An 18,969-nucleotide genomic window follows, 5' to 3' on the forward strand; every position below is an offset into this window, starting at 1 on the left:
GGTGTGTGTGTGTGTGTGTGTGTGTGTGTGTGCGGTGTGTGTGGTGTGTGGTGTGTGTGTGTGCAGTGTGCGTGCGGTGTGTGGTGTGTGTGGTGTGTGTGTGTGCAGTGTGTGTGCAGTGTGTGTGCGGTGTGTGTGGTGTGTGTGTGTGTGTGTGTGTGTGTGCAGTGTGTGTGGTGTGTGTGTGTGTGTGTGTGTGCGGTGTGTGTGGTGTGTGGTGTGTGTGTGTGCAGTGTGCGTGCGGTGTGTGCGGTGTGTGGTGTGTGGTGTGTGGTGTGTGGTGTGTGTGTGTGTGTGTGTGCAGTGTGTGTGCGGTGTGTGTGGTGTGTGTGTGTGTGTGTGTGCAGTGTGTGTGTGTGTGTGTGTGTGTGTGTGTGTGCGCGGTGTGTGTGTGTGTGTGTGTGTGTGTGTGCGCGGTGTGTGTGGTGTGTGTGTGGTGTGCAGTGTGCGTGCGGTGTGTGTGGTGTGTGTGTGCAGTGTGTGTGCTGTGTGTGTGGTGTGTGTGTGTGTGGTAGTGAACGTTAATGTGGACATTGGGAATGCTGTGGATGTGATATACTTGGACAGTGCTACGTTCCTCATTGAAATGCCATTTTCAGCCACCATAATGCAGCGAGCCCGAGGAGGAGTCTGGGAAATAGGCACATAAAGTTGTGCTGGAGTTGAGCGATGTAGAGATCTGCTCAACACTTTCTATGTGTGACTCTCCGACAATCTGTTCCTCTATGACAGAATTCTCTAACACTTCCCAGTCACACTCTGCATACAGTATAATGTATACGCAGAGCACATTAACAATCATCAGCTGGTGCATTTCAAAGAGGCGGCTGTTCATTTTAGGGCAGTTAACGCCGATGTAAAGAGCATCAGTAAAATGGGTTTGCCGATACGCTATCAGCTCGGAGGTGCAGTTTTTGCCATTAAAAGGGAACCGGAGGGTGAGAGGGATATGAAGGCTGCCATATTTATTTCCTTTTAAACAATGCCAGTTGCCTGGCAGCTCTGTTGATCTTCTGGCATAAGTAGTGTCTGAGTCACAATCTTGGAACAAGCATATGGCTAATCCAAAAAAGAGGACACCAAGAGCAAAATATAGTCTAGTATGCACTGGCAATTGGATAAGAGCAAGTATACAATAATACTGACAAACAAGCATTACCACCCATGCAACCAGTATGTAGGCAGGTAGGGAGATTAGACCTGTCCCCACTCAGGATTAAGAACTAAGTCGCTCTCTGTAGATCGGAAGAAAAGTTGGCAACAGCCCTCCATCAGGGGTGGACTCAAACAATGTATGAAGCAAACAGAGACGCCAAAAGGATAACATTTGCTAAAAATAGAGGAGGCAGTGGTGGACTTACCTCCTCCAAGCAGAGACAAGATTCTATTGATAATGTTCAACAAAAATATTTATTTACACACTCCAGAAAGTGCAACGCGTTTCGCTGTACATCCCGCTTCATCAGGCAACAGACGGAGCATATAACTGTGAGTCAGAGGTAGTTGGCTCAGTAATCATGCATAGTATGATTATTAATTGGCATAACAACAGAATTAAGTCATGTAGTACATGCTTTTGGATAAATGATAATAGTAATAAATATGATGGTAACAGTGATGGTAATAGTCCTGATGGTGGGTGGTATATCTTAATTTCAGTTGGTCAGACTAGAGGTATAAAAAAGTCAATGAATAAAAGGATTGTAAGTCTTGCTTCTTCAGGCAATAAACGGTAGAGATGAGCCGAAATTTTCGAAATTTCGAACTGCTTTTATTACGAATGCGAAATTTAACATTACGACCCAAATTCGTAATTTCGTAATTAATTTTCAAATCGTAATTTACAATTTCGTAATCGAAATTTCACTCCCGTAATGACGAATTTCGTGTCTCCAACCGAAATTTTACTTTTTCAGGTTTGTAAGGGTTTCTATCCCTCTAGATGCCTAAAATGAATAGCACAGCCAGCCAGCCCTCGCCCTCCTCCTCCTCCCTCTCTCTCTCTCTCTCTCTCTCCAGAGATCTGTAGTATTTCAAAACCATACTCACATTCATGACATGTCCAGGGATCAAACCCAGGCCAACCACATGGAAGACAGCTATGCTCACCACCATACCACCAAACACACACTAAATAGACTGCTAACCTAAATCTTACTTGTAGACAGTCATATGAGACACATGCTGGGTGCAGGGCTTTGTGATTGGACCATGGACCATGCGATAGAGTGAGGTGCAAAAATGAAATCATGCCTAGCAGAGGATGGTTTCACAATGCTAAATGCTAGGCTGGCTGTGGTGCAATTGGTTAGTGCGTCTGGCTGGTAACAGCAAGGTTACAGGTTCGATTCCATCCAGGCATGTCTTTTCCTTTTGCGTTCAACAGTTGTCCAAACAGAGCCAACAGAGCCCCAGATAGCCATGTAGAGTTAGGTCACAGCTAGCCTGGCTGTGGTGCAATCGGTTAGTGTGTCTGGCTGGTAACAGCAAGGTTACAGGTTCGATTCCATCCAGGCATGTCTTTTCCTTTTGAGTTCAACAGTTGTCCAAACACCGAGCACAAAGTTTTGCATGCGTAAAGTTTTACGCACGCAAAATACCCCATGGGGTTCAATGGCGCAGCGCGCGCACGCAAAAGGAAAAGACATGCCTGGATGGAATCAAACCTGTAACCTTGCTGTTACCAGCCAGACACACTAACCAATTGCACCACAGCCAGGCTAGCTGTGACCAACCTCTACATGGCTATCTGGGGCTCTGTTGGCTCTGTTTGGACAACTGTTGAACTCAAAAGGAAAAGACATGCCTGGATGGAATTGAACCTGTAACCTTGCTGTTACCAGCCAGACACACTAACCAATTGCACCACAGCCAGGCTAGCTGTGACCTAACTCTACATGGCTATCTGGGGCTCTATTGGCTCTGTTTGGACAACTGTTGAACGCAAAAGGAAAAGACATGCCTGGATGGAATTGAACCTGTAACCTTGCTGTTACCAGCCAGACACACTAACCAATTGCACCACAGCCAGCCTAGCATTTAGCACTGTGAAACCATCCTCTGCTAGGCATGATTTCATTTTTGCACCTCACTCTATCGCATGGTCCAATCACAAAGCCCTGCACCCAGCATGTGTCTCATATGACTGTCTACAAGTAAGATTTAGGTTAGCAGTCTATTTAGTGTGTGTTTGGTGGTGAGCATAGCTGTCTTCCATGTGGTTGGCCTGGGTTTGATCCCTGGACATGTCATGAATGAAATCTCTGGAGAGAGGGGGAGAGGGGGAGAGAGGGAGAAGAAGGTTGGTTATTCATTTTAGGCATCTAGAGGGATAGAAACCTTTGCAAACTTTAAAATACTAAATTTCGTAATCGTAATTACGAAAATTTGCGTAATTTGCGAAAATTACGAAATTTCGATTACTGCTAAAATCGTAATTGTAGTAATTTCGCGAAATTTCGGAAATTCGTAATTAGGTCATTACGCTCATCCCTAATAAACGGGGGAGCATATAACAGTAATAGGTCAGGGATGCACCTGGCGCCAGAGGCAGAGACAAATGGCCCAGGTACATCCCTGACCTATTACTGTTATATGCTCCCCAGTTTATTGCCTGAAGAAGAAGGACTATACCTGTGAAACGCGTTGTGAGCACTTTGTGGAGTATATTAATACATTTATGTTTGTTGAAATTGACAGTTCAGTGTCTGCTTTTAGGAGGCATGTCCACCACTGTCTTCCAAGCATTTTTAAAAAATATTTTAACCTATTTTATTTTTTTGGCGCCTCTGTTTACATCGCAGAATACTTGTATCAATCCCTGGTGGAGGCTGGAGGGGTGATATACCCCCTTTTTTCCCGATCTACAGAGAGCGACTTCTAGACCCGAGTGGGGACAGGTCTAATCTCTGACAAACAAGCATTACCACCCATGCAACCAGTAGGCAGGTGAGGAGATTAGACCTGTCCCCACTCAGGATTAAGAACTAAGTCGCTCTCTGTAGATCGGAAGAAAAGTTGGCAACAGCCCTCCATCAGGGGTGAACTCAAACAATGTATGAAGCAAACAGAGACGCCAAAAGGATAACATTTGCTAAAAATAGAGGAGGCAGTGGTGGACTTACCTCCTCCAAGCAGAGACAAGATTCTATTGATAATGTTCAACAAAAATATTTATTTACACACTCCAGAAAGTGCAACGCGTTTCGCTGTACATCCCGCTTCATCAGGCAACAGACGGAGCATATAACTGTGAGTCAGAGGTAGTTGGCTCAGTAATCATGCATAGTATGATTATTAATTGGCATAACAACAGAATTAAGTCATGTAGTACATGCTTTTGGATAAATGATAATAGTAATAAATATGATGGTAACAGTGATGGTAATAGTCCTGATGGTGGGTGGTATATCTTAATTTCAGTTGGTCAGACTAGAGGTATAAAAAAGTCAATGAATAAAAGGATTGTAATTATATAACTCTAAATGACCCTATAGTAGGCTATGACAACAATTAACCACTTAAGATTCTAGGACATGAATTTAACATCCTTATTTCCCCCCCTCCCCCCGGTGTAGATTCCAGGGCCTGCAGTTAAAAGCCAGCCGAGCGCTCCCGCAGAAGCAAGCAGTAATACAAAGGCAAAATACAATACAATGGTGCAGGGAGGATTGGGGACTTAAATATGCAGGTCTAGTTCAAAGCCAAGTGCCTCTGTAAATTACTCATCCCCAGAGAGCGCCTTTTCTATAAAAAAGTGAGTTTAATTAATCAATGGGGCCTGTGTTTTGCCCTCATTTTACATTTTACAGGTGATCTGTATGTTGTTACTGAGAGTTCTGTGCACAGAGGGAGATATTGCTTGCTTGGCAGTTCAAAAAAAACCCTGATTTCCCATAATGCAACGAGGTTCACAGACAGCAAACTGTCAGGACAATGGTCATGACATCACACTGTGGAAGGGGTTTCACCACAATATCAGCCATACAGAGATCTCTGATGTTCTATTCAGTGGCGTACCTAGGGCATTTGACACCCGGTGCTGGGTATTAAAAAGACACCCCCCCCCCCCCATAAAAAAAAAAAAAAAACAGCAAATGTGGCATGCTAAACGTGACACGGCGGGTAATGCCAGGTGTAGGCTCGCTCCCCCCCCTAAAGTTGTCCTTAGTATAGTATAGTGGCACCAGTATAGCTAACAAAAAATGGGTGCGGTTATAACATGCGGCGCGCATTGCGCGCCGCGGCGAAAAATGGGCGTGGCCATGACCGGATGAGGGCAGAGCTAACTAATTTAAAGTGAACCCGGGATAAGAGTGATATGGAGGCTGCCATATTCATTTTCTTTTAAACAATAGGCAGCCCTGCTGATCTATTTGGCTGCAGTAGTGAACTGAATTACACCAGAAACAAGCATGCAGCTAATCTTGTCAGTTCTGACAATATTGTCAGAAGCCCCTGACCTGCTGCTTGCTTATTCAGGGTCTATGGTTTAAAGAATTAGATGCAGAGGACCAGCACAGCAGCCAGGCAGCTGGTATTGCTTAAAAGGAGATAAATATTGCAGCCCAATATTATTCTCACCTCGGGTTCCCCTTAAAAGTGCAACACAAAGACAGTGGGCCTTTCCCCAGAAAATTCACATAATTGTTCAGGTTTTCTCAAGAAAATACACGTAATGTGAACAGATTTGACCAGAAAATAGTTCAATCATGTCGGCAGATTTGCCCAAAAAACACGTTCAATCATGTCGGCAGATTTGCCCAAAAAACACGTTCAATCATGTCGGCAGATTTGCCCAGAAAATACATGCAATCATGTCGGCAGATTTGCCCAGAAAATACATGCAATCATGTCGGCAGATTTGCCCAGAAAATACATGCAATCATGTCGGCAGATTTGCCCAGAAAATACATGCAATCATGTCGGCAGATTTGCCCAGAAAATACATGCAATCATGTCGGCAGATTTGCCCAGAAAATACATGCAATCATGTCGGCAGATTTGCCCAGAAAATATATGCAATCATGTCGGCAGATTTGCCCAAAAAACACGTTCAATCATGTCGGCAGATTTGCCCAAAAAACACGTTCAATCATGTCGGCAGATTTGCCCAAAAAACACGTTCAATCATGTCGGCAGATTTGCCCAGAAAATACATGTAATCATGTCGGCAGATTTGCCCAGAAAATACATGCAATCATGTCGGCAGATTTGCCCAGAAAATACATGCAATCATGTCGGCAGATTTGCCCAGAAAATATATGCAATCATGTGGCAACCTGGCCAGAAAACACTTCAATCATGTAGCAGACCTGGCCAGAACAGTCGATACACCTGCTAATATAAATTAAATAAAAATTTACTCACCTGAAGCAGCAGCAGACCTCCTGTCCCGGCCTCCGTCCGGCGCGCAGCTCTCACGATCCTCTGCAGCCAGCAACTGAAACTCCCGCGGTGAGAGCAGGGCTACGGGAAAATGGCGCCCGAAGCCCTGCATTGCAGACTCAGTCTCCAGAGCAGGGCTTCGGACGCCATTTTACTGTAGCCCTGCTCTGCCGCTGTTGGAGCTGCGGGCTGCTGCTGTCAGTGAACTGACACAGCGTCTATTAGACGCCGAAAATCAGTTCACGCTGGGGGTGCTTGGACAATATTAGGGGGTGCTTCAGCACCCAAACCACCCCCCTGGCACCGCCACTGCCCCAGTATAGCTAGTATAGTTGCCCCAGTATAGCATAGTGGCCCCAGTATAGTTTAGTGTAGCATAGTGGCCCCAGTGTAGCATAGTGGTCCCAGTGTAGCATAGGTGCCCCCAGTGTAGCATAGTGGCCCCCAGTGTAGCATAGTGGCCCCCAGTGTAGCATAGTGGCCGCCAGTGTAGCATAGTGGCCGCCAGTGTAGCATAGTGGCCCCCAGTGTAGCATAGTGGCCCCCAGTGTAGCATAGGTGCCCCCAGTGTAGCATAGTGGCCCCCAGTGTAGCATAGTGGCCCCCAGTGTAGCATGGTGGCCCCCAGTGTAGCATGGTGGCCCCCAGTGTAGCATAGTGGCCCCCAGTGTAGCATAGTGGCCGCCAGTGTAGCATAGGTGCCCCCAGTGTAGCATAGTGGCCCCCAGTGTAGCATAGTGGCCCCCAGTGTAGCATAGTGGCCCCCAGTGTAGCATAGGTGCCCCCAGTGTAGCATAGTGGCCCCCGGTATGAGGGAAGCTTGGAAGGTGGGGTGGCGGGGTCCCCTCCTTCCGGCGCTTCCCCCTCCTAATTAGCAGCAGCCAGCAGCTTAGCGAAGCGGGCGGGGAGGACTTACTCACCTGCTCCAGGCGATGGCGCATAACGTCATCCTCACGTGACGCTGGTCTCTCTGTCGCTCACTGTGCTTCCGCAAATCAGGAAGCACAGTGGGCGGTGGAGAAGGTGGAGACCAGCGTCAGGTGACGATGACGCTATTTGCCATCGCCTGGAACGCAGGAAGTAGGTGAGTTAAGTCTTCTCCGCCCGCTCCTGCCCGCTCATCAAGCTGCTGCTAATTAGGAGGGTGAAGCGCCAGAAGGAGGGGACCCAGGTGAGGGAGGTGGGGGGTCCGGCCCCCCTCCCCGCCGCTTTCCCCGCCACCCCTCCTTTCCGGGTTGCTTTCCCCCTCCTGTCCGGCCGGCACAGGCCTCTGTGGGGGCCTTGATGACACCCCCTGGGGCGCCCGACACCCGGTGCGGGGCGCCCCATGCCGCCCTATGGTAGGAACGCCACTGGTTCTATTCAAGAAAAAGTAAAGATTTTTCATGGGTAGGGGGGTATCAGCTACTGATTGGTATAAAGTTTAATCCTTAGTTAAAGTTCCTCTTTAAAGGAATACTGTAGGGGGTCGGGGGAAAATGAGTTGAAGTTACCCGGGGATTCTAATGGTCCCCTGCAGACATCCTGTGCCCGTGTAGCCACTCCCAAATGCTCTGGCCCCGCCTCTGGTTCACTTCTGGAATTTCAGACTTTAAAGTCTGAAAACCACTTCACCTACGCGGCCATGTCCTCACTCCTGCTGATAGCACCAGGAGCGTACTGCGCAGGCACAGACCATACTGGGCCTGCGCAGTACGCTCCTGGTGACATCAGCGGGAGCGAGGACATGGCAATTCAGGCGCAGTGGTTTTCAGACTTTAAAGTCTGAAATTCCAGAAGTGAACCGGAGGCGGGGCCGGGGCATCAGTGAGTGGCTGCACGGGCACAGGATATCTGTGGAGGACCATTAGAAGCCCCGGGTAAGTTCAACTCATTTTCCCCCGACCCCCCTACAGTATTCCTTTAAAGTTTTATTCAGGTATTTTGGGGATTGTGGGAAGTAATGAGTTCATTTTAAAATATGTGTAGGTCTCTTTGGTGAAATAAATGTATGTAAATGTAATTTTACTATTTAGCCACAAGATGTCCTCCTTACTTTCTGTTGCATACTATTAGTACGCTAAACAGGAAGTAATGCGTTGATGTGTTACTTCCGGCATCGCAATGACGCAGGCATCTCAATGAATGGGAACTATGATCCCATTCATTGATCTCTGACTAACGGGCAGCAACGAGTAACCCTGCGGGTGAATGCGTAATCAGCCGCGCCACCAACGGGGTTTTTTTTTTATGGATGTAGCTCCTACGTCCAGCATGCATTTTTGACTGTAGCAGCTACGTCCAAAAAACGTAACTGGTTAATTGTCCCGTTAAAATACATTTAGAAAAAAATATTCTTAGCAAAATGTACCACCCAAAGAAAGCCTAATTGTTGGCAGAAAAAAAACAAGATATAGATCATTTTATTGTCATAAGTAGTGATAAAGTTATTGGCAAATGAACAGGAGGAGCGCTGAAATGATGCATAAGGTGAAAAAACACTGTGGTTAAAAGGGGTACCCATAAGGTGACGTGTGACTGGATGAGATAGACATGTGTACATACAGTACCAAGCATACAAATAAATACAGTATGCTGTGTTCCTTTTTTATCTCGTTATTCTGCCCTAAAAAGGTTAAACATTCAAGTATGCAAATGGCAGTTTCTCTGAAAAAAATATCTCTTCCTGATTCTTAAGCTGGCCACTAACGGTCCAATTTCTAGCGAAAAATCGTTAGAGCGATCAGAAATTCTGATCGGATTGGTTGTAAATAATCTCCATTGGTGAACACAATCGATTATGAAGGAGTGAAAAAAATGTCGCCCGAATGAATTTTCGTCGAACGAAAATTTGGATTTTCTTGGTGGTCGTGATGGATAGGAAGCAATGATTGGTTAGTTGATGGTGAAGTGAACAATTTTTCGTCCGATCAGAATTTCTGATCGCTCGAACGATTTTTCGCTAGAAATTGGACCGTTAGTGGCCAGCTTAAACCCTAACCTTCCTCCTAACATAAATCCCTTCCTGACACCTAACCCAACCCTACTCTTAATGATACCTAAATGACACCGTTCTAAAATAATCCCGTCTCTGGCATCTAACCTTCTTGCCTGTTACAACCCCCTTCCCGGCGCCCTAACCTCACTCCCCAGCACAACTGACTTGTTGACAACAAACCATAACCTTCCTGCCTAACGTACTTGTCTTCCTGTCACCTAATCCTAATCTCCCCACCTCATACACTTCCCTTACAATGAGTCTTGTAACCAGAGGTACAAGGTCCTCCAGCACCCAAGGCTGAGACACCAAAGTGCGCCCCTCCATCCCTCCCACCCCAGTCATCACACACTGATTGCAATTAAACAAAAACGCACCCCAGGGCCCCAAACCCCCCCAACACCTTAATCTGTAGTTATCTGGCTTGCAGTCACTGCCACATATCCCTCTTTTTTATTTCTCTCTTCTTCAAACACAATAGGGGAATGATAGCTGGGTGAGTTGTGCGCCCCCTCCTACACTGCGTCCTGAGGCTGGTGCCTCTTTCGCCTCTGCCTCGGCCCGGCCCTGCTTGTAACTCTAACTACTCTTCCTCTTTCTTGTCTGTTATTCATTAGAAGTGTTGCTATGGAAAAATCACTTCTAGTATTTTTAGCCGGTAAATTACCTCTTGGAGGTGATAAAAATGTTTCCTTTCGATCAGTCCATAAAAATGTCACAGGCTCTGTTTACCTCACTTATTACCGCAGGATTTTCACCACAAACTTTAAGCTGCCGTTAATATCTATGCTCCATATAACAGGCACAGATCCAGCCTGCCCACATAACGAGGGTCACCATGGCAACCCTTTCAATTACCACCAGCAAATAACGCTACCTGGGTGGATAAATAGGACCTTCTGTCACAGAATGTGGTAGGTTCATCAGTGGAAATTGCAGAGCTGTAGCTCTAGAATTAAAGGACTTCTTATTGAAAACAACAATCTTTCATGACTTCTGCCCCTGACAAAACCGAGGGTGGTATATCTGAGGAGACCACCCTTGCTGATCTCTTACGAATACATTCTGCCAAGTAAACAGAGGCGGCAAAAGAATAAAATAGGCTAAAATATTAAAAACCGCTTGGAAAGCAGTGGTGGACTTACCTCCTAAAAACAGACACTGAACTGTCAATTTCAACAAACATAAATGTATTAACATACTCCATAAAGTGCTCGCAAAGCGTTTCACAGGTATAGTCTTGCTTCTTCAGGCGATAAACGGGGGAGCATATAACAGTAGTTCAGGGATGCACCTGGCGCCAGAGGCAGAGACAAATGGCCCAGGTGCATCCCTGACCTATTACTGTTATATGCTCCCCAGTTTATTGCCTGAAGAAGCAAGACTATACCTGTGAAACGCGTTGTGATCACTTTGTGGAGTATATTAATACATTTATGTTGGTTGAAATTGACAGTTCAGTGTCTGCTTTTAGGAGGCATGTCCACCACTGTCTTCCAAGCATTTGTAAAAAATATTTCAACCTATTTTATTTTTTTGGCGCTTCTGTTTACATCGCAGAATACTTGTATCAATCCCTGGTGGAGGCTGGAGGGGTGATATACCCCCTTTTTTCCCGATCTACAGAGAGCGACTTCTAGACCCGAGTGGGGACAGGTCTAATCTCTTCACCTGCTGATACAGTGGTTGCCTATGTGTTAGCCCAGGTTTGTGAGTATGATTTTGTACTCTTTAATAATTTATCATCTACCGGTACATACTACACTATATTGGGCTCTCGGTGTCATCTCTAATAAATGCTTCATCCGGGGTTGTAATACTGACCAAGAACAGGTATATCGGGGAAGTTAAAGCAAAGCAAGAGCTACTGTTTTGCGTTGGAGTTCACATTTTGGAAAGTGAATTTGGAAACCTGAATTCTCCCGCACACTGCACTTTAGCACCCGAAGAAGCGGACAGGAAGGTCACTTACTTGTGGTTCACGTTGCGCTTCATGTGACTGATGTTTTCCTCTGCTAGGCTGGAAGGAAGAAGCATCAGTCACATGAAGCCCAGTGTAAATGTAAGTAAGTGACCTCCCCGTGTCTCTGTCTGGTTCTTCGGGAGCTGAAATCAGGCATGGTCGGAATAGCCAATTTCCGATTCCGTGGTAATTCCGCATACCGCCACTACCGAAATTCCGCTACCGTTTCATTCCGAGGGAATTCCTGAGCCGTTCCGCGGAATTCCGAGATACACGGAATTCCGTCAGAAAATTTTAAAATCTCTCTCTCTCTTCCTCCTCCTCCTCCTCCTCCCATAAACCATACTACCATTATGATCAATACAATAGAAAAAGTAGTATGATTAAGGATCAGTACTTTTTGAAAAGCATGCTTATATACCATAGCTGGGATTTGAACCCAGTATGCAGTGTGTAGTAGGTATCTGTCTTAACCTCTAGACCATGAACCACACTACATGGTAAAGCTATCCTAGCATAAACCATACTACCATTATGATCAATGCAATAGAAAAAGTAGTATGATTAAGGATCGGTACTTTTTGAAAAGCATGCTTATATACCATAGCTGGGATTTGAACCCAGTATGCAGTGTGTAATAGCTAGTAGGTATCTGTCTTAACCTCTAGACCATGAACCACACTACATGGTAAAGCTGTCCTAGCATAAACCATACTACCATTATGATCAATTCAATAGAAAAAGTAGCATGATTAAGGATTGGTACTTTTTGAAAAGCATGCTTATATACCATAGCATATCTATTGAATTGATCATAATGGTAGTATGGTACATGCTAGGCCAGCTTTAGCATGTAGAACAAGGTCCTTCAGCACCCAAGGCTGAGACAGCAAAGTGTGCCCCCCATGCCTCCCACCCCAGCCATCACACACTGATTGCTATTACACTAAGAGGTGCCCCAGGGCCCCCAACCCCCCCAACACCTTAATCGCTACTTATCTGGCTTGCAGTCGCTGCCATGTATCACCTTTTCTTATTTCTTTCTGCTTCAAACACAATTGGGAATGACAGCTGAATGAATTGTGCACCCCTCCTACACTGCGCCCTGAGGCTGGAGCCTCTCCAGCCTCTGCCTCGGCCCGGCCCTGAGTGTGGTTGATGGTCTAGAGGGTAAGACAGATACCTACTACCATGTAGTGTGGTTCATGGTCTAGAGGGTAACACAGATATCTACTACACACTGTGTCCTGGGTTCAAATCCCAGCTATGGTATATAAGCATGCTTTTCAAAAGGTACCAATCCTTAATCATGCTACTTTTTCTATTGAATTGATCATAATGGTAGTATGGTTTATGCTAGGACAGCTTTACCATGTAGCTACTACACACTGCATCCTGGGTTCAAATCCCAGCTATGGTATATAAGCATGCTTTTCAAAAAGTACCGATCCTTAATCATACTACTTTTTCTATTGCATTGATCATAATGGTAGTATGGTTTATGCTAGGATAGCTTTACCATGTAGGGGGGGGGGGGGGGGGAGAGAGAGAGAGAGAGAGAGAGAGAGAGAGAGAGAGAGAGAGAGAGAGAGAGAGAATTTCCCACAATGCAACAAAGCTCCCTCAGTGTGATGTCTGTACCATGGTCCTCACATCACACTGTAGGAGGGGTTTCACCACAATATCAGAGAGAGAGAGAGAGAGAGAGAGAGAGAGAGAGAGAGAGAATTTTGATGTGATTCTGGAAAATTCCGTTGGAATTATAAATTTCCGCGGAATTCCGTTCAGACTAACAACATCGGAATTATTAATTGCGACCGGAATCTCGGAATTAATAATTCCGTGGAATTTTCCGACCATGCCTGGCTGAAATGCGGTTTGCGGGAGAATTTTGGTTTCCAGTTTCATTCTCCCAATTTTGAACATCAACACTATTTGTAAACTTGTCAGTGACAACAAAGGATTTAACAATGCTACCACACTCATGAGACCTACCCCAATATTCTATTGGAATTGCAACAGCTTTATTTTGAAAGTTAAAGGAGTCATCAGGCAAGTAGGAAAAAAAATCTGCTTTACTCACCCGGGGCTTCCTCCAGCCCCTTGCAGCCAACTGTCCCACGCTGTCACCTCCGCGCCCCGCCGCTGTCGCCGCACGGGGCAGAGGATGACTGCAAGGCCGCCCTTACTGCGCCTGCGTCAAGCGCCGTTGTTAATCACGGCCACGTTGTCCGCGGCTTACTGCGCGGGTGGTAGTAGTTCTGCGCCTGCGCAGTAGGCCGCGGACAATGTGACCGTGATTGACAGTGGCGCTTGACGCAGGCGCAGTAAAGGCGACCTTGCAGTCATCCTCTGCACCGTGTGACGAGAGCGGGACAGCGGAGGTGACAGTCGGCTGCAAGGGGCTGGAGAAAGCCGCAGGTGAGTAAAGCAGATTTTTTTTCCTATTTGCCTGATGACTCCTTTAAGCACAATTAGGCCTAGTGCACACCAGAGCGGTTCGGCTGCATTTTGCGATCCGCTTGCGGGTGCGGATCCGCTGGGGTAATGTATTTCAATGGGCTGGTGCACACCAGCGCGGGAGGCGTTTTGCAGAAACGCATACTCCCGGGCTGCTGCAGATTTTGGATTGCGGATGCGTTTCTGCCTCAATGTTAAGTATAGGAAAACCGCAAACCACTCTGAAAAACGGCACTTCAGAGCGGTTTGCCAGGCGTTTTTTGTTACAGTAGCTGTTCAGTAACAGCTTTATTGTAACAATACATGAAATCTACTACACCAAAACCGCTACACAAAACTGCAAAACGCTAGCTGAAACGCTGCAGAAAAAGAAGAAAAAGCGTTTCAAAATCTGCTAGCATTTTGCGGATCTGCTAGCAGTTTTTGGTGTGCACTAGGCCTTATAGGACATAAATGGAAAAAAAAAAAGCCAGTATGTAAAAAATCTAATTGAAATTATGATCTTTTGTTAACATATTTCGATAACTATGCAATAACCATATCCAACTTTATAGTTAGTGCAAAAATATATTCCCAATAAATTAAAATTTTGCAAAAAATTGCAAATCCATGCTGAATCCATTGCATTGCTGAATCCATGACATTTGGAATTTGCTTAAAATAATGGACCTGATATAATTCCATTTTTCCCCTAAGTTTTCTCCTAGGTGATATTTTAAAATTATAAATTAAATGCCACTTAAGACACCAGCAAGCAACAAAACACACTATATAATTTTGACAGAATTTTTTCACCAACTTTTTGGTACTTTTACAATTGCACAAAAGTTATTTTAAACATAAGATTAAAAATTATCTCCTAGGAGAAAACTTAGGAGAAAAAGTGAGTTGGATCCGGACAATTGTGTGATTGCCACATTTCTGCTGGTTTGAAAGTTGGCAGTTCTGACCATACCTACTATTTTCCAAGTCACACAGAAACAGGTCCCTTTGAAGTTTTTTACATGCCAAATGCATTGGTTATTTGCATCTATTTGTCCCATATGGGCAATACCACATATTTGGTTCATGGATCTTCTAAAGGCTCATACACACATCAGACCATAGTCTTTGGAAAATGAAAGATCACAGACCAATCTTACCACCCTTCATGTAGTATGAGAGCCATACTCTACACAGTCTTTTCTATGGAGCTGAACTCCCCATCAGATAGAAATCTTTGCAAGATGCTGCACACACAGATGCTGTACAGACACAAAAGATCAGTATCTGCAAAAGATCTGTTCCTGCCAAAAATCCATTCCTGCAAATTGCAATGATAGTCTATGAGATCTGCAGATCATCATACACACATGATTTAACTGACATTCATCTGCAGATCACATCCACCAGGATGGATTTTCAGATCTGCGGAGGATTGCTTGATCTGCAGATGAATGTCAGTTAAATCATGTGTGTATGATGATCTGCAGATCTCATAGACTATCATTGCAATTTGCAGGAATGGATTTTTGGCAGGAACAGATCTTTTGCAGAAACTGATCTTTTGAGTGTGTGCAGCATGTTTGTGTGCAGCATCTTGCAAAGATTTTTTTCTGATGTGGAGTTCAGCTCCATAGAAAAGACTGAGTAGAGTATGGCTCTCATACTACAGGAAGGGTGGTAAGATTGGTCTGTGATCTTTCAGTTTCCAAATTTTCTGATGTGTGTATGCACCGTAAGGAAGGAATTTTGACACCATAAAATGTGTAAATATCTCCTCTGTTGAATGGCTTTTTGATAGCCAACTACAGCCACATATATTTTTTATTATCACTTTTTTCCTTCTGTTTGAACATATCGTAATAAAAAAGTGCTTTATTTTTACAGTGATTATGTATAAATGACTAAGTCAGTGTTTGCCCGTTGTAAAATCTTTCCTCTCCCTGATTTACATTCTGACATTTATCACATGGTGACATTTTTACTGCTGGCAGGTGATGTCACTGGAAGTAGCTGCTGCTTGCTATATTTGGGAGTTGGAAACAGCTGTTATTTCCCACAATGCAACAAAGCTCCCTCAGTGTGATGTCTGTACCATGGTCCTCACATCACACTGTAGGAGGGGTTTCACCACAATATCAGCCATACAGAGCCCCTGATGATCAGGAAAAGATTTCTCCTGGGAAAGGGTGTATCAGCTACTGATTGGGATGAAGTTCAATTCGGTTTCTCTTTAATCCTCTGTGTTTGGGGTGCTGCTGCTTATCTCCAGGCTAGTTTGGTCATTTTGAGTGACCACTAATGACAATAGTCTGTCAAGAACACATTTCCTCTACCATAGAGAAGAGCACATGAATTTTGTTGGATTCTGAATTCCAACTTTCACGGTACCAGAAAAAAAAATGTTGTTTCCGTTCCAAATGCAAAAATCTGCATGCAAGTACCAGAATTTACATAAACAAGAAGGTCAATAGTAGCAAGCCCACAAAAAAAATCAAGCACATGAATCAACATACTCACCTCGAAAACCAACTGAAATAAAGAAGAGGGCCAGAAAGTTATAGCTTTACAAAAAACTGTGAATTTTGATACTTACAATGCGTAGGAAAACAGTCAAAGCTCCACACATGAATTGTGACATGAAGAATCGCATTTGCATAAAAATCGCTATGACAAGTGTGACGGTACTCTTGCAACCAAATCCGTATACTGGTATGTAACACCTGGTATGTAACATCATTTCAAGTGATGTTTAACCTTGGCTATTAAGTTATTCAGCATTTTGCCTCATTGCACTCTGAGAGATCAGTTGAGAGTTATTCTTAACTCATTCAGTACAATTAACGTACAAGTGGGTATCCTGATTCCTGAATAATGTATTACACTCTACTATATGTTCTGGTGTGCCTCTTTAAGTTAAAGGGGCACTATGGTGAAAAATTGTCAAATTTAAAATATGTGCAAACATATACAAATAGAATTACATTTTTTTCCAGAGTAAAATGAGCCATAAATGACTTTTCTCATATGTTGCTGTCACTTACAGTAGGTAGTAGAAATCTGACAGAAGCGACAGGTTTTGGACTAGTCCATCTCTTCATGGGGGATTCTCAGGAATTTATTTATTTTCAAAAGCACTTAGTGAATGGCAGTTGCTCTGTCCAACTGCCCAAAAAAATTTGTAGCGAGCAGGGAAGCTGGCATCATTGTTGAAATCCTTTTTTAGGAACTATCTTTATAAAGAATAAAAGCCTTGCTGAGAATCCCCTATGAAGAGATGGGCTAGATCTCCTTCTGAATCCTGTGGAGCAGTATGTCTGCAGCCATCAGAACTGATAGGCTGACTGATGCTGAGTTTGAAGGGGCGTTGCCACAGGAGGAGGTCATGTTCTATAGACTGCAGTAAAAGTGAATAGAAGCCCATACAGGTAAAAAGGTCAGAAGCCACAACCTCCTCCTGTGAGAAGGACTCCAGCACAGAACCGAAACATTCTCTTGTGAATAATAGTTAACCAGGCATAACTGACAGTTATAATTGCACAGCTCAGCAGAACCTTATCTAGAGTTCTTCTTTATAGCACCTCTTCCTAATTCTTCACCTCATTTATTTTGCTAAAAAGAAAAAAAGCTTCCGGCAACAGAGGAGACAATTCCTGTTTGCCGGTAATAATATTCACGTGAACGGCTGATCCCGGACAGACAATCAGGAGGCTGATGTATTATTCATGGCATCTACCCAGATAGCAACACATTCTTCAAACGCCCATCTTACCGTTGTGACTGTGCAGCTTGGCGTTGGCGTGGCTGAACAGTTGTGATGAGCTGTCAAACGCCGTCTGCGGCAGCGAGGAAACCAGCGGATCGTTGCAATTATCTGCAGAAGATGGAGAAGACGGGAAAACTGTCACTACCGCACTAACAACTGGCATTATAGCTCAGTCAATAACATACATTCAATATAGCTTACAGTATAAACCAATGCAGCCGGTGTGCCTATTGTTTTATTCCGTCCAATCAGAGGAACACGCCTCTCATCCATAAAGTTAATTTAAAGGCCTACTAAACTCTAAATCAAACAAGGCAAGTTGCTTAAAGAGGAACTCCAGTGAAAATAATGTAATAAAAAAAGTGCTCCATTTTTTACAATAATTATGTATACATGATTTAGTCGGTGTTTGCCCATGGTAAAATCTTTTAAATCCCTGATTTACATTTATTACATGGTGATATTTTTACTGTTGGCAGGTGATGAAGCTGCTGCTTGCTTTTTTGGCAGTTGGAAACAGCTGTAAACAGCTATTTCCCACAATGCAGCAAGGTTTACAGACAGGAACCTGCCAGGAGTACCACGGTCCTCAGAGCTTCTTGTGGGAGGGGTTTCACCACAATATCAGTCATACAGCGCCCCCTGATGGTCTGTTTGTGAAAAGGAATAGATTTCTCATGTAAAAAGGGGGTATCAGCTACTGATTGGGATAAAGTTCAATTCTTGGTCGGAGTTTCTCTTTAAGGGGGCACTTTAGCAAAAATTTAAATATGTGCAAACATAAACAAATAATAATTACGTTTTTTCCAGAGTAAAATGAGTCATAAATTACTTTTCTCCTATGTTGCTGTCACTTACAGTAGGTAGTAGAAATCTGACAGAAGTGACAGGTTTTGGACTAGCCCATCTCTTCATGGTGGATTCTCCGCAAGGCTTTTATTCTTTATAAAGACATTCCCTAAAAAAGGATTTATACAATGATGCTGGCCAGCCTCCCTGCTCACTGCTCACTTTTTTTGACAGTTGGACAGAGCAACTGCCATTCGCTAAATGCTTTTAAATCTAAATAAAACCATGAGATTCCCCCACGAGGAGATGGACTAATTCAAAACCTGTCGGTTCTGTCAGATTTCTTCTACCTACTGTAAGTGACAGCAACATAGGAGAAAAGTCATTTATGGCTCATTTTACTCTGGAAGAGACATACATCTTATCTGTATGTGTTTACAAGCATTTTACATTTTACAATTGTTGCGATAGCGGTCCTTTAAATGCCTGCTAAACTCTAAATCAAAGAAGGCAAGTTGCTTAAAGTGAACACGAGGTGAGGGTGATATGGAGGTTGCCATATTTATTTACTTTTCAGCAATACCAGTTGCCTGGCAGCCCTGCTGAACTATTAGGCTGCAGTAGTGTTTGAATAACACCTGAAAC

At 44.3% G+C, this 18,969-nt stretch overlaps 1 protein-coding gene across 3 annotated transcripts in view; it reads right to left on the reverse strand.

Annotated features, from left to right (window-relative positions):
* LOC137525202 (contactin-associated protein-like 5) overlaps positions 1 to 18,969 on the reverse strand; it is a 419,206-nt gene that overhangs the window by 315,350 nt on the left and 84,887 nt on the right. For 2 of the 3 annotated variants that reach the window (XM_068246129.1, XM_068246130.1), the window contains exon 2: positions 17,542 to 17,643. In XM_068246129.1, the coding sequence (XP_068102230.1) occupies positions 17,542 to 17,643 (102 nt within the window). Of the gene's footprint in view, positions 1 to 10,096; positions 10,124 to 17,541; positions 17,644 to 18,969 lie in introns of those variants that run through there. The other variant, XM_068246132.1, reaches the window with a different exon arrangement.

The sequence above is a fragment of the Hyperolius riggenbachi genome, chromosome 7 (genome assembly GCF_040937935.1).
Source record: "Hyperolius riggenbachi isolate aHypRig1 chromosome 7, aHypRig1.pri, whole genome shotgun sequence".
Lineage (NCBI taxonomy): Eukaryota > Metazoa > Chordata > Amphibia > Anura > Hyperoliidae > Hyperolius > Hyperolius riggenbachi.